Source organism: Saccopteryx bilineata, chromosome 4 (assembly GCF_036850765.1).
Source record: "Saccopteryx bilineata isolate mSacBil1 chromosome 4, mSacBil1_pri_phased_curated, whole genome shotgun sequence".
In the NCBI taxonomy this organism is placed as follows: domain Eukaryota; kingdom Metazoa; phylum Chordata; class Mammalia; order Chiroptera; family Emballonuridae; genus Saccopteryx; species Saccopteryx bilineata.
This window is the reverse complement of record NC_089493.1, coordinates 171,878,521-171,903,128: the sequence shown is the minus strand read 5'-3', so window position 1 is coordinate 171,903,128 and position 24,608 is coordinate 171,878,521. Positions and strand designations below refer to the sequence as shown.

Genomic DNA, 24,608 nt, shown 5'->3' with positions numbered 1-24,608 from the left:
GACAGGGCTCAGTACTATTCATGGTTTCAGGCATCCACTGGGGGTCTTAGAGCATAAACTCCCACGGATAAAGGGCACTATTGTAGAGCCTATGGAATTTAAAAGTATCAGTTGCTTTTGACTATAATATTGCCACCCAAAGTGTGTTGTAAGCGACTCTGTACTAGAGAAACACTGGGCTGCAAGTGGTTTTCTATAAATAAGTAAATTAAAGTGTAATAGTGGGAAGGGAAGAGCTGTGAGCAAACAAGATTTGGAAGCAGATTGAAGCCATGGACAACCATGCCCCCTCAGGCACAGCTGGTGCTATCTGAATATGTGATAACTACGTTTGGTTATCACAGCTGGGGATTGCAGATTTAGTGGGTAGAGGCCAGGGATGTTGCTATACCTCCTATAACACTCCAACAACAAAGAATTATTTGGCCCAAAATTCAACAGTGCAAAGGTTTAGAAACCTGGAGCAAAGAATGTTCTTTTTTCCCTGCAGGACTTCTGAGCACCTTTAATGAGCAGGTTACATTCTCAGTCCCCCAGACCAGGCAGGAGCTTCCCAAGCACGCTGACCTCAGGATCTGGAATACCTGCTGGATCGTAAGCAGGTCATGCTGCTGACAGCACTTTGGGAAGGCCACCGTACAGCCACAGGGACCAGTAGAGGGAAAATGAAAGATAAGAAGAGTGGACTTTTACAGACCTTCTCATCTAAGAGCTGGGAGGGAGCTGGTTGGCAATCCTGCCTCTTTCAAATTACACACAAGGAAACAGGGCTCCGGAGTTGACAGTTGCCCAGTCATTCAAAGGAGAGGCAGTGGGACAGAGGTTAGGAGCATAGGCTAGAAGCGGACCAAGTTCAAATCCTGGCTTTGCCTCCTACTAGCTATAGAAGCTCTGTGCCTGAGTTGACTGGGCTGATTTGTGGAAAAGGGAAATAATATCTATGAATATTGAATGAGTTAATACACATAAGGCACACGGCCTAAGGACTCAACAGACAGAAAGTGTTGTTAAAAACCAGCTAGTTTGGTTCCAGACTGGATTCCAACCCAGCATCCCTGGCCCCAGTCTGACGTTCTTTCCAAGATCCCATGACGTTCTTTCCTCCCTCGCACAGGAGGAAGCGAGGGGGAGCTGAGGCACAAGGTCTAGCTGGAACACGAGGGCGCCCAGTTTAACTGGACTGTTTGAACAGAGAGGTGACGTTTACAAAGCACAGCAGGCCTGGCTGTGTTGGCAGCAAAAATGGCCAACAGCTGGTCAGTCGAAAGCCCACCTCAACTGCTCTTGAGCTTCATGATCCTGGACAAGTGACGCAGCCTCTCCTGCTCAGTCTCATCTATAAGTAAGGGCAGTCAGAGGACCTTCCTCCTGAGTTTGAGTGTTAAATGGGATAGTGCCTGCAAAGTGTGGGGATCAAGAGATGATGCAGATGTCATTACCATGCTTTGTTACTGTTATTATCCAAGATAATACAAGATTCACGCTCCCTCCTTGCGATGAATCTGACACATCCGAGCGACTAGATGTGGACCCTCAGGATTCTCATCCAGACTGCTTCCTCACAAAGAGACCAAAGCCATCCTCGCTCCACTATGGTTCCCTTCCGGTCTTCTCTTGATATCTTTCTTTTCTGGAAGCTAGCTGGAAACCCTGCCAGTCAGCAGGATTTCTAATGCCAAGCCAAGGGGCTCCGGGAGAAATACCAAGTTTGATTTGTCTCAAGATCTGTCACTCAAGCAGTAGGTCCTTTTGTACCACGCTTTCAGTAACTTACACGGAACACACAGTGATGTTCCATTTGCTTGTCACTAACTGCTTCCCTGGCACCTTTAGTCCCCTCTGTGAATACAGTAAAATCCCACTCACGCCCGTAACAGCATTTGTGTCATTGTTTAACATTTTGTCTCTCCCTCAAGATGTGAGTACCATGACAGTAAAGCTGGGTCCACCTTCTTCCTTGGGTCCTTGGCATTTAGTACAGGGCCTGGCATGCGTCCCTCCAACCAATGCTGTTTCTTTGTATGTTCTAGGTAATGTGCTAAGTGTTGAACATCCGTCCACAAAAAATACAATACTTCAATAGCTCACAAATCATTACTCAGCCTGAATTAATAAAAACCTTGAGTCACAGATGACTTCCTATAGCATGTATTTTTTTCATTCTTTTCAAGGACCTCAAAGAAACAAATTTGCAGTGAAGAAAGCATTGCTTAGGAGTTATTTTAGGACCTATTTAAATTAATAGGGAGGTATTATTTTCACTTGAGATCAAAATGGTGGCAGTCAATATTCACTCAACACATATTTACTGAGCACCTCCTATGTTCCAAGGAACAGAGCAGAAGTGACGGGGGGGGGGGGGGGGGGGGCTGCCCTGGTAGAGTTTGTGGTCTATTAGAGGAGACAAATGAAAGAAATGAAATGTCCGGGTCCATAAGCTGAGATAAAGGGGCAGTGGGAGAAAAGGTTGCCTCCTGCTTACAGGCCACAGGGATTAGAGCTGGGGGGTGAGAGATGGCATGGGGGCTGGGCTGCTCATGGCGAGGGTCTCAGTGGGGGCCTGGGGTTCCCACCTCATTCTTGCCCACAGTCATGTCTGGCTTGAACTCATGAGTGCTTGGTGTAGAAACCATGCCTCTTAGGGTTTTGAAGTGGACTTTGTAGAAAAGGATAGTGTGGGACTAGTCATTCGGAGCCTTTCCAGCTTTCCAATTCCGTAGTTCTATCGAGTCTCCCTGGAGTCTTCTCACAGCTTCTACTTGTTCGTGGCACAAGGCAGAAGTCTGTCATGATTAAGAACAAAGACTCTGAAGTCAGGCCATTGCTCGAAACACAGTTCTGCTGGGTATCCTTGGGCGGGTTACAAAACCTCTCTCTGTGCTTTTATTCTTCACGCCTGTTAAATAAGGACTCATCAGTCCTACTCCAGAGTATTGTTATGAGGGTGCAGTGAGATAAAGCCTGTGAAGCACAGGGCCTAGAATGTAATAGGCTTCCCATAAACAGTCATTATTAACACTATTAAATGTTATTTAATGTGAGTGAAAAGAATTCACGAAGCTGACATTAAACCTGGATAGGCATAGAAGGGTCATGGACAGCAGAGTGCTGTGCTGGCATGTTATCCTCTGTGAGAAGAGGACAGAATAGAGATAATTAGTTATGAGCTGATTAAAGAATTTCCTTTTATTTCACCTTCGTCTTCTGGGGGTGTCATTTTGAGGCCTTACAGTGTTGCTACATTGGCCCCCCAATATGCCACGTGTTTGGAGAACAGATTTCTCGTAAACAGTCTTTACATGTTTTATTTTATTTTTTTGAGAGAGGGGGACAGTCAGGCAGGGAGAGAGAGAGAGATAAGGAGCATCAACTCTCAGTTGCGGCACCTTAGTTGTTCAGTGATTGCTGTCATACGTGCTTTGACCGTAGGTCTTCAACTGAGCCAGTGACCCCCTGCTCAAGCCAGCAACCATGAGGTCATGTCTCTGATCCCAGGCTCAAGCCGGCGACCTCAGGGTTTTACACCTGGGTCCTCAGCATCCCAGGCCGACACTCTATCCACCTCATCACCACCTGGTCAGGTAGTCTTGACGTAATTTAAATAGCCCACCATTTCTGTAGTCCTGGGTCTCAAATTCTCAAGATTCTTGATGAGTGAAACATGATTGGCCAATACAGAAGCAGTGCATGCTAATGATGATAAAAATAGCAACTAACATTCATTGAGAACCTACCAGGTGCCAAGCATATGTGTCAAGCCACAGATAACTTTTTTTTGCAGCTGGGAAAACAATCTCAGGGCACTAAAGGAAAAGTCAACTGCTGGTGACAGAGGCAGGAACGGATGGACTCCAGCGCCATTTAAGCCCTTCCCACTTCCTGCCTCGAGCTGGCCCCGCCCGTACATCTGCTGACCAAGCCTCAAGACCCCCCCTCCTCTCTGTTAAGATGTCTTTTTCCTGGGATGTGCATGCTGTTTCTAAGTCCCCAGTCCTCATGAGATTGCCTTAAATCAAAGCTAATGTGGAAATGTAGTTCTCATCTAGGAGGATTCCAATCAGAAGCCAGGGAGGGCCTTCGTTAATGCCTGATCGAAATACTACAGATAAGACCACAGGCCGAGACATTGGTCAGAGCCTATAATGAGCTCATGGTTTTCTGTTCCAGTGGGTTTTTTTTAATTCTCAAGTTCAATTCTGATTGATCCATTGTTTTGTTGTTCTCTTAAAGGGTTCTGTGAAAAGAAGTATATTTGGTTTGACTGGTGGCTTAATAAGGTTTGAAAGAGAACTCTATATTCTTAGGTTTTCTACTTGGAATTTGATCCTGTGTGTGCATCGAGCAGGCAGGAAATAGGGAGCTTTGGAGGGCAAGTTCACTCAGCAACCTGCAGGCTGGTGTTTGTATCACAAGTTTAGGCTGAACCAAACACTCAGTAAGTAGACCATACTCAAATGCCGTTGTTGGGAATCAAAAATAATTGAATATTGGCAAATATGTATAGCTTGACATCACATATGCCAAGCACTCCAAAGGCAAAGAATTCATTAATTTGTCTGGCTTTGGTTCCAATCAAGCAACAAATATTTATTGAATATTTGCACGTAAAACTCTCAATACAAAGATAAGAAAAACCAAAATCCTGCCCTCAAGTTCACATCCTCGTTGAGATAAGACAAACTCGTGGATTATTAAATAATTTTTTTATTAATTGAATTTATTGGGATGACACTGGTTCGCAAAATCAAACAGTGTACAGCTCAATAAAACACCATCTGCACACCACATTGTTTGCCCTCTGCCCCAAAGTCTCCTTCCATCCCCTCCCCCACCCCTTTCTCTGTCACCGCCCTGTTGTCTGTGTCTATGGGTTTTGACCAACCTCTTCACCTTCTTTCATCCAGTCCCCTCTCACCCCTGCCCTCTGACAGCCATCAGTCTGTTCCACGTACCCATGCCTCTGTTTCTGCTTTGTTCATCAGTTTAATTTGATTATTAGATTCCACATAAAGTGAGATCATATAGCATTTGTCTTTCTCTGACCAGCTAATTTCACTTAGCATAATGTTCTCCAGGTTCTTCCATGTTGTCACAAAAGGTAAGAGTTCCTTCCTTTCATGGCTGTGTAGTATTCCATTGTGAATGTAATGTAAATGTACCAAAGCTTTTTTATCCACTCATCTACTGTGGGCACTTCAGTTGCTTCTTAGCTATTGTAAATAACACTGCAGCAACTATAGGGGTGCATGTATTCTTTTTGAATTAGTGTTTCAAGATTCTTAGACTAATTCCCAGAAGTGGGATTACTGGGTCAAAGGCAGTTCCACTTTTAACTTTTTGAGGAAACCCCATACTGTTTCCCACAGTGGTTACACCAGTCTGCATTCCCACACCAAATTATGGTTTCACTGTGAGAGTCCCTGAGCACATGCTAAATGAATGAGCCAGACCAAGTATGACGGGGCTTCAGAGAAAAGATCATTTGGGCCTAAAATACAATAATATGTAAAAGATGAAGCATTTGAATCAATGAAGAAGGGTTGATCAGGCAAAGCGTAGGAATGGAAAACATCAAGATATATTCTGTGCACTCAGTTGAACCAGAGAAGTTCAAAATCAAAGTAGACAAGGTAAAGCAGCTTATTGCAGGCCCAGTATCAAACTGTGGAGCCGTGTCTTTTATTCCTGTAAGTGGAAAGGAGCTGAAGCTACTGAGAGATGGTAGGTGCCCAAGTATCTGAGCAAATGAACACTATACAGGATGGGGCCAAAGTAGGTTTACAGTCGTGCGTATGCAAAACACAGCTTACTCTTGTATTCATTAATTGCTGTATTTTCCACACGAACAACTATAAACCTATTATTGCCCCACTCTGTATACAAAAAACATTGCAGACACAGTAAAATTTGCCCAAGATCACCCAATAATAAATGGCAATCTGGCAGCAAAGCTCCATTATTAAACATCGTGATCCAGGGGATATGAAAACACATGTCCATATAAAAACTTGTGCATGAATATTCATAATAGCCAAAAAGCAGAAACAACCGAAGTGTCTATAATTAATGAACTAATAAGGAGAATGTAGTATATTTGCACTGTGGACTACTATTCAGCCATGAACAGGGATGAAATACTGATGGAGGCTGTGGCATGGCTGAACTTGAAACATAATGCTAGGAAACCAGTCAGGCACAAAAGGCCTCACACTGTACAATTCCATGTATGTGGAATTTCCAAAATAGGTAATTTCACAAAACCAGAAAAGAGATTAGGGGTATCCTGGGGGTTGTAGGGACAAGGAAGGGGGAGTAACTGCTAATGATATGGTACATTTTTGAGGGGGTGGATGAAAATGTTCTAAATTTTGATTGTGGCGATGGTTGTGTGATTATACTAAAAAAAAACCCAGAGCTATATACAATCTTTAAATAAGCAAATTTTATGGTATACAAGTTGTATCTTGGTAAGGCTGTAAAACTTTGTTTATTTAAGCATCTAGGATGACCCCGGGTTTTGGTTTGTAGAGTGACACCCAGAAACAAGGGGAAATGTGAAGAGCATTTGGATACATAGACCTGAAGCCTGGAAATGATCAGAGCCAAATGAGTGGATGAGACAGGTCCCATGCCAGTCCTCCAGAAGACAGAAAAGTCAGAAACCAGTGACAGCTGTGTCTGCAGCCAGGTCTCTGTTAGCAACTTACACCCTACAGATGCCAGCCCGGCTCCCCGTTAGACCAGCAGCCTGAACGTGTCAGAGTCCATGGATAAGTATGTGCTAAATTCATCTTGTCTTGCTTTCATCCTGCAGTTTTTGAAGAGCCGGAAGATCCAAGCAACAGGTCATTTTTCTCTGAAATCATCTCTTCGATTTCGGATGTGAAGTTCAGCCACAGTGGGAGGTATATCATGACCAGGGACTATCTGACCGTTAAAGTCTGGGATCTCAACATGGAAAACCGCCCCATCGAGACTTACCAGGTACAGACCACTCCACACACGTGTCCTGCACACTTCCTTGGTGGGTGGGCTTCCAAGTCAGCCTCTGCCCACAAAGGCTTATTACAATGCAGAAAAATTAAAATGGTACAGCCTGTGGGTGCCACTAAATTTAAGACAAGGGTGCAAACGGAGGGGCCAGAACTTAATTTAATCCCATACCAAGCACTTCCTGTGCGATGAATACCATAGCTACAGACATGCTCCTGCCCCGCTGGAGCTGACAGGCTGGGAGAGAGGAGGACAGGGACGTAGGTGTGTGGTAATGAAAGAGGTGAGACTGAGTGCTGGGAGCCCACCCTGGGGAAAAAGGTTCTCCGGAAGAGGTGACCCTTCAGCTGAGTCCTGATTACCATCACCTTGCCAGAAAAATTGTACTTCAAGTCGTGTGTTGAAAGGCCTGGAAGCAGGAGAAATGTGGAGTGTTCAGAATGGTGTTTCACTGTGCAGTTTGAAGGAATGTAGGGAGGAGGCGCTGATGGCCATTTGGGCCGGACGGTGGCATGCAGGTAGATGGAGGGCCTGCGAGGTTTGTTGGCTGGCTGCATGTGGAGGGAAGAGGAATCAGGCAGACTGTGTGGAGGTTTGGGGCTTAAGAATCACCCAGATTGTTTGTAGACTTAACTGGCAAAAGGACAAAGGAGAAGGCTGTTGTTTAGAATGGTTTTTGGTGGTGTTTTTTGTGTGTTTTTTTTTAAGAGAAAGACTAGACTTTGAGGAAGAAAGGATTTGGAGAAGCTAATTCCAGGCAAGAGTGCAATGGAAACAAAGGTCAAGAGGCAGGAATAAACTGGTCTTATTTTGAAATGTCTTGGGCTAGATAAAAAGAAGTGGAGAACTCTAGACAGAGGAATTTGGTTTACATATTTCTTCTTGAGATAGAGTGCACATACCATGGTGTTCGCCCTTTCGCAGTGCACAACTCAGTGCATTTCAGACTGTGCCCAGAGTTGTGGAAGCATCACCACTATCCAATTCCAGAACATTTCCATCATCGACTAACGTTTTAAAGTAAATATTCTGGTTGTGCTGGGAGGAGACAGAAAACAGCGATGAAGTTGTTGAAACATTCTGACAAGGGGTGTTGGTAGCTTAGATAATGGTATCCGCGATGGAGCTGGCCAGAGCCTTGATACATTTCCAAGCATCACTCCCAAGGCTTTTGTCCTGAGCGAAGTGAAGCTGCCATTCTATTTGGATAAGGAGGTCGTGGAGTTTAATTTTGGACAGGTTTAATTGGCTGAACATTCAGAAATGGCCAGTAGACAGCTTAATGTGAGTCTGGATATAGCTAGTCTAGAGGAAAAATATATGAGGGTATTTAAAGCCCTAGGACTGGACAAGGTCATATAGGAAATGAATAGAACGAGAGAAAGGAAGAGGTTGGGAACTATGCCCTGAGACCTCAGTGTTTACATGTTGGGTCAAGGAAGTGGATTTGGCAAGAGATTTTTTTTTTTTTTTTTTTTTATAATTTTATTTTTTTAATGGGGTGACATCAATAAATCAGGATACATATATTCAAAGATAACAAGTCCAGGTTATCTTGTCGTTCAATTATGTTGCATACCCACCACCCAAAGTCAGATTGTCCTCTGTCACCTTCTATCTTGTTTTCTTTGTGCCCCTCCCCACCCCCTATCCCTCTCCCATTCCCCCCTCCCCCCTGTAACCACCACACTCTTGTCAATGTCTCTTAGTTTCAGTATTATGTCCCACCTACGTATGGAATAATACAGTTCCTGTTTTTTTCTGATTTACTTATTTCGCTTCGTATCATGTTATCAAGATCCCACCATTTTGCTGTAAATGTTCCGATGTCATCATTTCTTATGGCTGAGTAGTATTCCATAGTGTATATGTGCCACATCTTCTTTATCCAGTCATCTATTGATGGGCTTTTTGGTTGTTTCCATGTCCTGGCCACTGTGAACAATGCTGCAATAAACATGGGGCTGCATGTGTCTTTACGTATCAATGTTTCTGAGTTTTGGGGATATATACCCAGTAGAGGGATTGCTGGGTCATAAGGTAGTTCTATTTGCAGTCTTTTGAGGAACCACCATACTTTCTTACATAATGGTTGTACTACTTTACATTCCCACCAACAGTGGATGAGGGTTCCTTTTTCTCCACAGCCTCTCCAACATTTGCTATTACCTGACTTGCTAATAACAGCTAATCGAACAGGTGTGAGGTGGTATCTCATTGCCGTTTTGATTTGCATTTCTCTAATAGCTAAAGAAGATGAGCATCTTTTCATATATCTGTTGGCCATTTGTATTTCTTCCTGGGAGAAGTGTCTATTCATATCCTCTTCCCATTTTTTTATTGGATTGTTTGTTTGTTTGTTGTTGAGTTTTATGAGTTCTTTGTATATTTTGGATATTAGGCCCTTATCTGAGCTGTTGTTTGAAAAAATCATTTCCCATTTAGTTGGCTTTCTGTTTATTTTGTTATCAGTTTCTCTTGCTGAGCAAAAACTTCTTAGTCTGATGTAGTCCCATTCATTAATTTTTGGCAAGAAATTTTAAGAAGAAGTGGCCTGTCAGGCAGAAAGAAAACTGAAGAAACTGTCCCAAGGAGGAGGGAATCTACTGCCAAGTGCCGTTGCTGAATCAAGTAAGAAAAGACTGAGACGTGACCGTTGGATGTAGTAACATGGAGAGTCACGGTAACCTCAGTGAAAGAGGTGTAGGTAGGGTGACGAATGAATGTCTGGTTGGAGTCGCTTCAAGACAGACTGTGAATAGAAGGGGGACAGAAAAATGGGACACAGGCTTAAGGAAGTTTTATGCTGATAAGCAGCAGCCAGTGGAGAGAGAGACAGCTAAATGAACAAAGTCCTTGAGGGGGCCAGTCCATTGCAGAGTTGGCCTTTAGATGGACACACTTCATCCATCACAGAGAGAAGAGCCTGTCATTCCAGGGGCAGTAGACTTGTAAATTATGTGATGAGAACACAATGTCTTCCTATGTCGTGTTTCTCAGTAAAATAAGGGCATCAGCTGAGTGAGGAAGAAGAAAAGGTGTGAAATAGTCATCAAAGGGATGAACTGATGAGGGAAATGTCAGGTTGCTCGGGGCGCCACTTGAGGTTTATTTTATTGATTGAAAGTGAGACTTGCTGTGTGATTATGCATTTCTCCCAGCCTGGCACACACACACACACCCCCCGTGCTTGGTACAGGTGGGAACGGACAGAAAGTTCAATTTAACCAGTGATGGGGGTTTTGCCAAACAGAGTGAGAGGCAAGTTTGTGGGAGATATATAGATAATAAGGGAGTGATTGTGATGATGGACCACTGGCTCTAAGGCAGGGAAGGAGAAAAATAATGCACAGAGGGAAGTCATCAGATCAATGGATTGGAAGGATTGATCAAATGAGGAAGTAGCAATAGAGCAATACTTGTTAAAGGAATACACTCATAGGAATGACAGTATGACCGAGAAAGCAAAGGACAAAGCTCAGAGAAAATGATGAGGCCAAGTAACTGAGAGACGCGAGTATCTGAATCACTGAAGGATGATGGCAGGAAGAGTGAGGGGCTAGAATTGTTTCCAGGCAGAGGGACTCAAAGAACCTTTGGGGACTGTGAAGAGGATAGGTAGCAGGAAGTTGAGTTGGTTGGCATGACCCAAAGGAGGTGAGGACTACGTGCAGGGACAGTTGTCTAGAGGGCCAAGGAGGCCACCCCGTCACTGGAGAACAAAAGTCCAGCCACCATGTGAGGAGCCTCTGGAAAAGCAGATCTTTCCATCAGAATAAGGAGGAAAAGTTCAGAAAAGAGGTGGAGGCCACCAAGGACTTTGATGATTGTGAGTTCAAGAGGGTGCTATAAAAAGGTCTGGGGACTAGAATTCAAGGTCACAGATGGAGTTGAGATAGTTTGGTTATCCCTGTGGCTCAAAGAGCATCCCTTATATATTGAGGATCCCCCAAAGCACACCCAGACCTAAGGGCCCAGCACCTGCTCCAAGCTCTCACTCACAGCCCTTCATCTTCACTCAACACAATGAGCTCCTCCCCGCTGCACATCCAAACCATCTGCTGTCGCATGCCGTAACACACAACAAGAGAAGGCCGTGTCAGCTAGAACCTGCATGGGGGTGGGCCTGACGGAGCAGCGGCCTGCTGGAGAACCTCAGTGAGAGAAAAGTGGATTGGGTGACGCAGTGGGGAGAGCAACAGTACCTTCATTTTAAGGAAAGGCTTTTAAAACATGGCAGTGACCCAGAATAATCACCATTTTAAAAATCATGGCTCTCAAACACTGTTTAGCCAGTGGTAAGACTTGGAAATCTCCTTCATAGCACACTGAGAAATACGTGTCAAAGCACATGTATTGAAATGAAATAGCACAGAATTTTAACTTCGATGGCATCCCTCAAAGCAATTTTGTTCCATTTATACTCTATATCAGAGATGGTAAATAAATGCTGACTGAGTGTCTAGAACACTGTTGGAAAAAGACTGTGAGCCCTGGTCCAATGGGAAACGCTGCCATAGTCAATTACGAATGCCTGCCCTGGGCGGGAGCTGGGCAGTGCACCTGCTGTGTATTTTTATACATCCACTGAGCTCAGCACGTTGCCATACATAAGAAGCTGTAGATGTAAATATGATTAGCTGCTTTTAAGGTTTCCAATAGAACAGGGTATGGCAAACTGTGAGCCAAATTCAGCCCCCACTTCTGTGTTTGTAAATAAAGTTTTATTGAAACAGCCATACCCAATCGTTTTTGCACATTGTCTATGGCTGCTTTCATGCTACAACGGTAAAGCTGAGGGGTGGTGACAGAGGCCACGTGGCCCACAAAGCCTGCAATATATACTCCCTGACCCTTTTGTCAAACCCTGAAATAGAAAAACACACCACTAGCGTTTCCTCTTGCTAGGCCTCACGAGCAGACCGTTCCCTACACAGCAGCAGGTTTTCACGAGTGCATAATTGAGAATCTCTGTCCTGGGAGACTCGGCTGAGTGTCAGAAAGGCCAAGCGCAGCAAACAGGAACACAGAAAAGAAATAGTAGTTTGAACCTGGAGAGCGAGAAGCATCACATAGGATGGGTTTTAAGTTCTTTCTTGCCCTGCTATCGAGCTGTTTCTTACATTTTTCTCACCTCAGATGGAGGAGGGTGCTTCCTAGGTGCCTAAGCCTTTTCATGACAGAACGTAAAGGCAGCATACCTTTCCTCCTGGGTGTTCTTTTCCTTCAGAGGCTCCCAGCTGGGGGCAGGCAGGAGCTTCCTCAGCTTTCCATGCTGAGGAAGAGAAAATAATGCTTCAGGTGATGTTTTCCCCTGAGTTCTTCCTGACTTTTGTCATTCAGAAATCATTTACGGATAGTCACAGGGATATAGAGCAGTGATTCTCAACAGCTAGGCCACGAAAGAGTTCGCCGCCCTGATATATCTTTATACAACACCAGCGTGGCTAATTCTTTCACAGATCTGAACCAGTCCACGGACCAGTGGTTGCAAATCACTGAGGGTAAAGGACAGCAAAGGAAATATAGTCAGTAATGTTGTAATAAGTATGTACAGTGTCAATTGGGTACTAGGCTTACTGGGGTGACCACTTCATGAGGTATATAAATGTCTAATCACTATGTTGGGCCCCTGAAACCAATATAAGATTGCATGTCAACTGTATTTGAAAAATAAATTTTTTTTAAAAGGATCATTTATGGAGTTCTTGGTGTTGTGGTTCCTGCTGATGGGCCCACACTTTCAAAGCCCACACAGTTTGACGCTTATTACCCACCTGGTGCTTCTAGAAGCAAAATGCCAAAGGTGAATGGTGAGGGGCCAGGGCAGGCTCACGGGAGCAGACAGCCTGAGTCAGGCCCTAAAAGGCACCCCACCGCCCTCGGTAAACACCTAGTGCTCTGTCCCCTCCCTACCTGTCAAAACCTTAATTATTTCATAGACAATATTTGGTACTTCTACCAAAAAAAAAGAGACAAAAGTTGGGTGATTATAGTGAAGCAAAAGGCTATTCTATGCCCCTCTTATAATATCACAAACCTTTGACCGCGGTGGGACTCTGAGAGGAATTGCCTTACAGAAACCTGTGTAACCTGGAGCTTTCAAAACCTACTTCTCCCTCTGAGACTGCTCCCATCTGTGCCTTGTCTTAAAGGGCCCCATACCAGATCAGAGGAAGGAGAGGCAGGGAGGCTGAGGATCTATTTTGCTCATCTCTTCCCTCCAACAGCAGAGCTGGAGAGCAGACTTGGCTTCCACTGCCCACTGGATTCCTTCCCAGCCTGGCATCCTTCCCCCTGAAGCCCAACGCCTCTCCTCCCTCCCCCCTCCACTACACACAGCCCAGAAACAAGTCAGTGACAAAGGCAAGACAAGGCCACCATTAGACTTACTTTCTAGAAACGAGACCAGTTCTTGAGGTCAAGATCTTCCAGCCATCAGAAGAAAAGTTCAACCCCCAGTTGATGCCCTGAACACCACCATCACCTTCTGAGAAGATGGTCTGTGCTGCTCTGGGGGAGGGAGGAGAAAAGTCAAGACCAGGGTGAACAAAACCGGGACCCAGAGGCCAGGCCTGTCCACCACCCGTTGTAAATAAAGTTTTCCTGGAACACAACCCTGCTCATCTGTGTGTATGTCACCTGTGGCTATTTCTGCATGACCAGGGCAGAGGCCACCAGAGGCCATATGGCCCGGAAAGCACAAACACTCCTCTATGGCACCGGAGAGAAAAAGTCTGCCAACCCCTGGTCAAGACCCAGAATCGGCCCTCTTTTTGCCCTAAAATTCTTAACAATCACTCAAAATTTTCCTCCCTCCAAGAAGAAATGGCCTTCTGAGTCACCTCCAACATGCCCAAAAGGTGGTGGAGAATGAGCTGATTTGTAGCAGAGACACCAAGTGCAGAACACAAGCCTCACGCCGGCATCCCCCCTCCCCACCAAAAGCCCCACCACAGAGGAGTCCCTTGTCACCATAGCACTGAAGCAGATACCTGGCAAGGCCCAGAGCCTTGGGGAAACGAGGGAGCAAAGGTGGGGGAAATTAATTTGCAGCTTTAGCGATACAGGGAGCCTTCACATACCCAAAACATGTAATGCAACATGGACTGAATCTTACCTCCCGCCTTCGTGCAGTACTGAGCACACAGCAGGGCCTCTGAGAACAGCATCCCGCAGAAGTCTGCAGTCAAGAGGAGAGAAGGGGCCCAGCTGCAAGAAAAGGGAGATGGAACCATCCCTCAAAACCTAAACAAAGTGAAACAATGCTTTTCATAACATCCTTCTACCGTTGCCCAGTTCGGTCTCCCTCTGGGCCTCATCTCAGGCCATTATCGTGGCTTCCCAGTAGGACTGAGACCCCATGTCAGGTGAGGCTAATGAGGCAGAGCACGTGGGGGAGGCAGCTGGCTGGAGGAGTCACGAGTAGGCGCTCTGGAACCCGAAAGCTGGGGCTGAGTTCCCGATCGGTCATTTGCTTTCCTGTGTGATCCTGGACACATGACATCATATCCTGACCTTCATGCTCCATTAAAATGAAGCAAATGAGCCTGACCTGTGGTGGCGCAGTGGATAAAGTTGAATGCTGAGGTCATTAGTTCAAGACCCTGGGCTTGTCCAGTCAAGGCACATATGAAAAGCAGGTTGATGCTTCCCATTCCTCCCCACCATTCTTTCTCTCTCCTTTCTCTAAAATCGATTAAAAATAAATAAAATAAAATGAAGTAAATGAAGTCCTTACATCCAAAGGTGGTTTTATGGCTCAATTCCCCTAATAAGAAGCTAGCAGACTGTGACGTCTAGTATTATTTCCTCTCCCGACTCCTGGGCTCAGAAAGGCTTCCCCTCGGAGAAAGAGTGGCCCAAGGGTGCCACCCTCTGAGCCTCACTCACCTGCCTGTCTGGCACCGACACCCGAGTTGCTGGAGAAGAACACCCAGTCATTCTCACCAGTCTCCTTAAACTTCATACCCAGCAACGTCCAGGGGCCCCCGGGGCCTCCCAGCAAGTCTGCGCTCCTTCCCAGCCATCCCTGTCCCCTTCCTCACTTTCAGCTGACATCCTCGCCATGTATTTTACTGAAAGACAGGAACAGGGGAGAGTGCCACCTGCTCCAGGACAGCACCTGCCACATCAGAATACTCTGGACAGTTCCTCTCACGGAGACATCTCCAAATTATCGTACCCAGAAATGAACGTGGCGACTCCAACCTTCCATGTGCTTCTGAGGAAGGTCCACAAGCCATCCTTGACCTGTTTTTCTCTCCACACTTCACAGCTGCTCCATCCACAATTCCCATCACTTCTCCCTCCAAACATGTCAAGGATCTGATTACTTCCCCCACGGCTTTTGCCTTGGTCCAAGCCAACGTCTGCCAGCCGGGTATAACTGGTCTCCCTGCCTTGGCCCTCATGCTCTGACGTATCACAACACAGTGGGCTCAGGGATACTGTGTGTGAAGTCTTGCCTCCTTTCTCAAAGGGCCCGTGTAAACTGGCCATCTGCCCCACACTGGGTAGCACACCAAGGGTATTTTGTTCACTGCTCTATCCCAAGCACACAGTAGTCACTCAATAAATAGTTGTTGCATGAATGGTGTCCTCTAATGCCTGTGAACAAATCAACTTAGAAAATGGGAACCCACCACTTAATGGGCCCTGCTCTGTGCCACTGTCCTTCTAAGCAAGTTTGTTTGATTCCTCTAACCATGTAAGCAGCTCACCAACCCACCCTCACACCCCACAGCTGGAAAGGCCAAGCCTGGATTCAGACCAGGACCATCTGGATCAAGGCACATTTACACCAAAAGAATGTTTTTATTATTATTATTATTATTATTATTATTAAGAGAAGAGGAGATAGTGAGACAGACTCCCACATGCACCATGACTGGGATCCACCTGGAAACCCCCATCTGGGGTTGATACTCAGACCAACCGAGCTATCTTCAGCACCCCAGGGCGACACCTGAACCAACTGAGCCACTGGCTGCGGGAGGGGAAGCGGGAGAGAAGGGGTTGAAAGAGAGAGGGTGGGGGAGAGAAGCAGATGGTCGCTTCTTCTGTGTGTCCTGACTGGGTATCGAACCCAGGATAGCCATACGCCGGGCTGATGCTCTATCACTGAGCCAACTGGCCAGTGCCTACACTGAAAGCATTAACAGCTCACGTCAAAGGTATTCACAGAAACCATCAATGTTTCAAACAACTGACCCTGTTGATGTGTTTCTTTCTCAGGTTCATGACTACCTCCGCAGCAAACTATGCTCCCTCTACGAAAATGACTGCATTTTTGATAAATTCGAGTGTGTGTGGAATGGGTCAGACAGGTAAGAAAGGCTCAGTGGCTTGGGGAGCCTTCCAAAGGCGGAGGCCCTGGGTGGTTTATTTTCAGTGGGATGCAGCCAACGGGATGTCAAAGTCAGACCCAAGGCAGGGATGCCTTGTGTGGGTCACCGGGTGAGCCTGTGGTCAGACCTGGAGAGAAGGGAAGGAGGTACTGAGACCCTGGAATCCTCTTTCAGGCCTAGCGCAGGTGGCCAGTTGACATCAACGAGAAAATCCTGTCTTTTACACACAGTGGGCCACCCCCAGAGTGAGGCCCACATGCCTAAAAATGAAGATCACTAATAACCCAGCAGCAAATTCCAGCCTGAATAGTCCTCATGACTGCAAATTCTCCAGATCGAAAATTATTTCTTGAAGCTGCTAGTGCAGACCTGACCAAAGGCCCCTGTGGTTCATTAGCTGGGTTCCAGCCGGCCCCATTTATCACGTTCCCTCAGCGTGATTTATTACTGTTTTAAGGCCTTTGATTTCAACAATACTTCATATTACCTCCCAATAGTTCATTTTTAGTTTGACAAATACGGATGATGCTCTGACTTCCAGGAGAACTCGGCAGGGCCTACGAGCTCCCACAATAACACTGTGACTTAGAAGCACGGAAACTTGATCGTGGCAAAGCACACGGAGATCGCGTGCGTCTCTGTCCCTTGTTTTGCTGACAGCCCTCCGCTTAGCAGGGCTGGAAGGAATCACCACACAGCAGAGGACCCAAGTCACACCCCCCAGCTGGTGTAGGACAGGGGGAGGGGAGGGCAAAGCACCAGTGATGTATGAACAAAGCTCCCACGGGGTCAAGAAGCTAGCCGCAACTCTGTTATTATTTATTTCTATATAATTTACTTATTAACATTATTAATTATAAATATTTATTATTATTTATATATTGTCATTACTCTCATCCCCCCCCACTCACTCTAGATGCAAAAATGACACTTACTATTAGCTACTGTGTCCCAGGAACCTTCACCCACATTATGTTAGGTAATCTTGACCATGAGTCCACAAAGGTGTTTTCATCATCCCCATTTTACAGTTGAGGAAACTGGGGCTCAGCAAGGTGCAGTAACCCACCCCAGTTCACACACAGTAGTAGAGACAAGAGAAACAAGTTTGGAGCTTGAATCCTAAGATCAACTTTCTGTCCATAACATCAGAATTGGAAAATGTTACTCTCCATTCAGACAGGGTTCAGGGTTTCCCCCCACCCAAAAAGAAGACTTTCTCATACCATTTAAAAACAAGCTGAGTCGTGGTTGGGGGAGGCAGTGAGGCCGGGCGGCTGAAGGCTTTTGCCCTGGAGTCAGGCAGATGTGGGTTGGAGGCCTGACTTTGTCACTTACTAGCATTGTGACGATGCGGCGTCACTCACTTCCCACCTGTCAATCTCCTCTATGGGATAACGAAGCTGAAGTAAGAGGTCAGGGGAAAAGACCCCGCTCACTGACCCATTTCACAGCATCCGCTTCCTGGCCAGAGTAACAACATCAAACCCTCCATGGCTCGCTCGGCACTGCTGACGGAGCACCCTGACACGTGCTCCTTGGCTGTGGTCCGATCTTGTCCGTCTGCCTCCTCCTCTCTACACACCCGAGTCACAGAAAACAGATGAGACGCTGTGCTCTGCCCCCCTCACCAGCCTCTCCCAGGTCAGCCACTGAAGCCTGTTACACCAGGAGCACTGTCTCCCCTCAGCTTGTCACTATGTCCAACCTGTCACCACTAAGAAAAGATTCAGCCCCTTGCTTCCAGGAGGCATTGGGCATTCCAGGAGAGCATCCTGGTCAAATGTAGATAGACACACACACACACACCCCGAGCATGAACAACTCTTGCAAAATACAGACACCACCTGTCCACTAGAAAATCTTGTTTCCTCATCCCAAATCCTTTCAAAATGGAAATGTGTTTACTCTCTTCCCAAGTGAGACCATGAGGACATCCAGATATTAGATAAGTATCTATATTATGAAAAGCCCAATTTGGAGCTAGTGCTTAGCAGAGGGAGGACGCGCCAGGGTCAGTGAGCTGTCCTCAGTGTTTGTCCCCTGTGTCACCAGAACGCCTTGGAGGTCAGCTTTCAATAGGCACACTGCTTCATTGTTTCCAAAGTGCTCCTGCTTTCCTAACCTTGTTCTAGCCTCACCATCCCAGGGTCCGGAAGGCAGGGCTGGGGTCCTTAAAACCACTCCTTCACTAAGCCCAGGAATGGAAAGAAATCTACGTATGGCACAGAAGTAATTAACAAGAAGGGTGACCACATCCTTGTTTCCAAGCCCAGCCCAGCTTCTTGTTCTCAGTGACTCCAAAGGCAGGCAGCAGTCACTCTTGAGAACCTGTTTGCATATGTGTTTGCTCTTAACAAAACTGTACGGTGCCATACGCCAGCTTGGTGTTTGCTCTAGAGCAGGGGTCGGGAACCTATGGCTCGTGAGCCAGATGTGGCTCTTTTGATGGCTGCATCTGGCTCGCAGACAAATCTTTAATAAAATAATAATAATGTTAAAAATATAAAACATTCTCATGTATTACAATCCATTTCCTACCGCTCATGTTCATGGTTGCGGGTGGCTGGAGCCAATCACAGCTGTCCTCTGGGACACCAAATTTTTATTGGATAATGCCTAACGTACACGGGTCGTTGTATGGCTCTCACGGAATTACATTTTAAAATATGTGGCGTTCATGGCTCTCTCAGCCAATAAGGTTCCTGACTCCTGCTCTAGGGAGACAACACAGGGATGGGTGACAGCCTTTCTTCACGGCACTCAACTGCTCCCTACTTCCCCTCTGCCTTGCAGTGTCATCATGACTGGCTCCTACAACAACTTCTTCAGGATGTTTGACCGAAACACCAAGCGGGATGTTACCCTGGAGGCCTCGAGGGAAAACAGCAAACCCCGGGCTATCCTGAAACCGCGGAAAGTGTGTGTGGGAGGCAAGCGGAGAAAAGACGAGATCAGCGTCGACAGCCTGGACTTTAGCAAAAAGATCTTGCATACAGCTTGGCATCCTTCAGAAAATATTATAGCAGTGGCGGCTACAAATAACCTATATATATTCCAGGACAAGGTTAACTAGGAGGACAAGTTATTATCCCTTAATAATCTCACATACTGAATACTAGTCAAACACGTTTTTAAATGTTTCTTTGGGTCTTTATTTGATGCATTGACTTTTAATTTCCTGACACAGCAAACAACTGGGGTAGAATTAAAAGGAGTCCAACTTTCCCAGATCCCCAGTTCTGAGAAACTTTTGTCCAAACCGATAGGTCCCGGGACATTTCTGTTTAGAATTGAGAGCTGCCCGCTAACAGCCATTCTTCCATAGTTGATCTGAATTTCTGATGCTTTCCTTGCCCAGTTTTCTCTGGTGGGTCCCGTGTTTTGTTACTAGGTGTCTGCTGAGATAAAAATGAGGTTGTCTGTAGTATTTAAAGCAAAAAGAGATTTTTTTTTTAATTAAGCCATTCCCTTTGATTGAAAAACTCAACAACAAAAACAAAAAAATAAACACCGTTTACTCTACTCTTTATAGAGAAATGCTCCTTTGTTTTGTGAAAAGCCAGAACTGGTCAGCATCTCCTGTCTCTACATCAATTTTTTTTTTCTTTTTGCCATTTTCTTTTTAAGTTTTATTTGAGCCAGAGATTTACCTCATGAGGCTGTGAAGGGGACACGGAAGGACCAATGCCGATACACTGTTTTGGTTTTGTTTTTTGTTTTTTGTTTTTGTGTGTGTGTGTGTGTGAGCACCATAGAAACAGCCTGAGAGTTTGGCTGGGAAACACTGTGAATGCCTCAGGGGCATAAAGAGGACACCTTCTACCTCGCTAGTCCCCAAACTGGCTTGGCAAGGCCAGTGGAGCTGGACTCCCTGCTGCTCTGTAACTCTCACTTTTTGTCATTTTAAAGAACTCCCTCCAATCCACCTACTTCCACGTTCCCTGGCTCTCTCTTTCTTCCCTTTTCCAGCTTATTTATTCCATTGACTTCTACAGGCTGGGTCCTGGTTGCTTCTGACCTGGCGTTCTAAATGAAGCAGGCGGTTGGAGCCCGCTGGGAACTACTCCTGGCTCCCTGAGAAAGGCGGCCCTGTCCTTTCCAAGGGTGTCTCCTGTGCGGGTCTCCTCGCCTCTTCCTGGGTTCAGTAACCCAAAGTAGCCATGCATTCATCTCCGCTATAGCCAGACGAACACAGCCACTAAAAATGCTGATGTGTAACATCTACTCAAGCATTTCTAACCCTCCCCAACCTCACCATCTGGAAAGATAGACCAGAGGGCTCTCTTTCTGAGAAAAAAAAAGGAGGGGAGGAAATATGGGGGGATGGAAAAGGTATGACACTGGAGTGAAGTCTGCTTTCCTCAAGCTGAAGAGTAAACTTCCAGGAGGTTCTGTGTGCCATACGTACCTCTGGGAAGGAGACACGGTGAATTCAAAGGGCTTATCGATTTGAATAGGAGGCTTCAAGAAGAGGCGGGACACACCCAGAAAGCTGGGTCTGGGCTCACTGTCACTGTAACCTGTCACGGTGACTCATTTCCCTTAACTTCCATTTAGTGGGTAGGGAATGGCTTAAGATGAGAATTTTTCTTTTACAGAAGAATTTTCCTTCAGTGTGTGTATTTATTAGAAGGCCCAGCTTTCAAGTGTAATTTGTTTTGGTGGAGGAAAAAGAAATAGTGAAAGAATCATATTCCAATGCGAAACCACTATCCATTTAATAACAGCCTTTGGGCAAGGAAATAGCTGTCTACTCAAGTGAATAGAATTTTGTAAGACCCAGCCCAATTTCAGAACTGTTATAATATAAAAAAGTACATCTCCAAGTGGGACAAAGTGTGCAGTCAAAGACATGGCTTTCTTCTCCAAGTTTCTCATCTTCCCTGCACAGAGGGACCCTGGGTGGGGGGGAGGGGGTCTCTGAGCAGGACCCCTGGCCTGACTTTGGCGACATCCATGGAGGAGACTCGAAAGAGTGTCAGAAATTTCTTCAGCTCACACAGAATTGTGATGTCGGGATACACAGGTGGACCAGTGGGTTATAGCCCTACGTTCACTCACTTCCCTCAATGGCCTTTCCTCTGTTTCTCAGACTCAGCTCCTATTGATACCAGGTGGGGACTGGATGAGATCATGGTGTCTCAAACTTGAGTGTCAACCCACCTCTGTACAATGACTCATTTAACATTTATCTAAGTCACCTGTTTTAAAAGCAAGACAGCCTCCTCCAAAAAAAAAAAAAATGCTATTCAGAAAATGTCAGTTTCAATGTACTAGTTATTTTTTCTAACATTAAAATAGCCACATACCCTTGACATAGTGAACATGCCCCCATGCACCACCTACAAGCGTCTTGGGAACACCAGCAGCATGCTTACCAAGTGCTGGGACCCTGCGGAGCTGACATCACAGGTCACCGGAGCTTTGGAGGCATCAGTGTCTCCGTCACATATTGGAGTCAAGAGTTCTGCCCCGAACACATACATAAACGATTTGGGTCCTGGTTTTATTGGGTTCACAGGCCCCTGAAGTCTATGCGGACCCCACAGAAAAGCCCCTGCAATGGTCTACCACCCTCAGCACATTATGTACAGTGCGATCCAGAGTGGGAGGAATTTGCCAAAGACCTCGGAGCAGCGTCCTCTCCTTTCCCCTGTACAAAGGATGCGTCAGAACACAGGGCAGACCTCAGGCAGAGATAACCACCTCCACCTTTCACCAGTTCCCTGCCTCGTGCCAGGCATCGACATGGGTGTTTTCCCACTGCCACCTCCTTCTGCCCAGTGCTGGAGATGCTCTTGGTCGGAAGCACCTGCAAATTAGTCTCTTTTCCAGCTGACACCGAAAGCTACTTGGAAGCCGACTCGCCGCCTTTTCAACAGCCTGTTGGACTCTAAAAAGCCTGCCCTGCTGTGTCCTGCAAGCCATCAGCTTACCCAGCAGAGTATCACTCGACTGGGAGCCACGGCTTCCTGAGCTTTGGTTCAAATTACCCTACATGCTCTGGAGAGAGGCCGTACACCCAAAGGGTGGGACACGTGAGTGACTCTTCCCAGGACCCTGACATCGAATGCTGAGCCTCTACTAAAATACACATATTTTATCCCAAGTTCATAATGGTGGTCTGAAAACGGCACCTGTAAATAAATCAGCATTTATGACCAAAAGAAAAATAATCTGGTCGTGGACTTTTGTTTTTACACGGGACAGCTGTACTAAGTCTACCTACAAAGGTGGGAAATCACCTTGTCCCTTGTGGACAGCCTTGTGAAAACATTGTTTGTTGACTCAAAGAAAGTCTGATGATAAAAAAATAATAGCAAAAAATTTTTTAAAAATCACCGTAAGTGCAACAGTCAGTCCCTGCTGTGCGAAAACAAGCAATTGGAAAGCTGAGCTGGGGCAGACAGGCATGCTCTCTTACCCAGAGCGGGAAGGTGAGTTGGAAGAAACAAGAGAGGAAGACGCAGAGAGCATGAAGCTGTGGGCCGCACAGCGAAGGGGCGGCAGGGACCCATTGGCTTAACTCCTGAGTGTCTGGGCTCTGCCTTTTCAATTGAGAAAAAATAAGGCCTCTCTAAACCTCTCATTGGTCTTGCAATTAACCGCATCAACGTGCATGAGGCAACCAGCATGCGTAAGGCACTGACTGTCAGGTGGAGGACAGAGACGAAGCTAAAATCCTTCTAGCTCAGGGACCCGATGAAAGAAGTCAGCTGGCTCCATTGTATTCCTTCTGAGCATCCCAGGGCCCGTTATGATACATTTTATTCCTTCTGAGCATCCCAGGGCCCATTATGATACATTTAGACCCTGGAATACTCACTGGCTGAGAATGTGGGAGGCTGTCATTTCCCTTCTTTCAAACTCGCAAAGAACTAGCCTAAAACTTCCCTCCTACCCTCCCCACCATCGCTCCTCAGTTCCTTTTTCAGTCCCTCCGCTGACTGCCTGCAGAGCCCAGTGTGCCTGGACACATCCTGAATGAGGGGCCTCTTCCTAGTTTGCCCTCTTCCAGTATAGACACGTACACATGAGGCTGTGGCAGACAATGCCCCAAAGACACCGCGCGCCCTGATTCACCACTGGAAACATTCTGCAGCCTGAGTCTTGATGCGCCACCTCATCCCCCTGGACTTCTAAGTCACATCTCGGGAACAGCTTCATGGAAGGGACTTGCCTGGTCATGGAAAGAACATGGAACCAGGCGACAGAAAACAGAGGGTCCTGCTCCCGGCTCCACTGCTACGTCTATCACTAAGAAGCGTAGGCAAGCCATTCAGTCCCTACATCGGTCATGCTGCCTAAAAAAAACGATCAGAAAGCCGTCTGTCCCAAGCTCGCAGAATTATTGTGAGGGCCACAAGAAATGTATTGACTTACCACTGCTTTGATAAGTGTAAAGCCCCGTAAAGTAATAATAACAGCCACATCACTCACTGAGGACCTGCTAGCGATTCTCAGGCTCTGTGTCCCTTCGCCCTGTGGGGTTCGTGCCAGCATTATTTCCACCTTGCCATGAGGGAGCAGGCTCGAGATGGCACCCTGGGGAAGGGCACACAGCCAGTAAGAGAGGGAGCCAGGTTCTCCAACTCAAGGATTCTGACTCTAGAGCTCTTAAAATGCTGTTTCTAATATCCAATAGTGGCACCATGGCCAGGAGCTCAGCAGTGCCCCGACATGCAAAGGTTGCAGGTCCTGTCCCTCGTCAGGGCACACACAGGAACAGATGGATGTTTCTGTCTCCCCACCTCCACAACCACCCGCAACCATTCCTCTCTCTAAAATCAATCAGTAAATTCTTTTATAAGGAAAACTCTTTAGAATAACAATAATAATAACATATAAGAGTAGCTAACATGTATTGAGTGTTTATTATGGGCCGGGCTTTATTCCTACAAATTTCACATGTGATTCATTTACCCTCAAAACTCTAGATGCAGGCCCTGGCCGGTTGGCTCAACGGTAGAGCGTTGGCCTAGCGTGCGGAGAACCCGGGTTCGATTCCCGGCCAGGGCACACAGGAGAAGCGCCCATTTGCTTCTCCACCCCTCCGCCGCGCCTTCCTCTCTGTCTCTCTCTTCCCCTCCCGCAGCCAGGGCTCCATTGGAGCAAAGATGGCCCGGGCGCTGCGGTTGGCTCTGTGGCCTCTGCCTCAGGCGCTAGAGTGGCTCTGGTCACAACATGGCGACGCCCAGGATGGGCAGGGCATCGCCCCCTGGTGGGCAGAGCATTGCCCCATGGTGGGCAGAGCATCGCCCC

The 24,608-nt window shown here is 46.5% G+C and overlaps 1 protein-coding gene across 4 annotated transcripts in view; it reads left to right on the top strand.

Annotated features, from left to right (window-relative positions):
• PPP2R2B (protein phosphatase 2 regulatory subunit Bbeta) overlaps nucleotides 1–19,868 on the top strand; it is a 457,098-nt gene extending 437,230 nt beyond the window's left edge. For all 4 annotated transcript variants that reach the window (XM_066272897.1, XM_066272898.1, XM_066272899.1 and 1 more), the window contains 3 exons: nucleotides 6,815–6,984; nucleotides 16,231–16,322; nucleotides 19,140–19,868. In XM_066272897.1, coding sequence (XP_066128994.1) covers nucleotides 6,815–6,984; nucleotides 16,231–16,322; nucleotides 19,140–19,419 — 542 coding nt within the window. In that variant the 3' untranslated portion in view covers nucleotides 19,420–19,868. The remainder of the gene's footprint in view (nucleotides 1–6,814; nucleotides 6,985–16,230; nucleotides 16,323–19,139) is intronic.
• The last annotated feature ends 4,740 nt before the right edge of the window (nucleotides 19,869–24,608 follow it).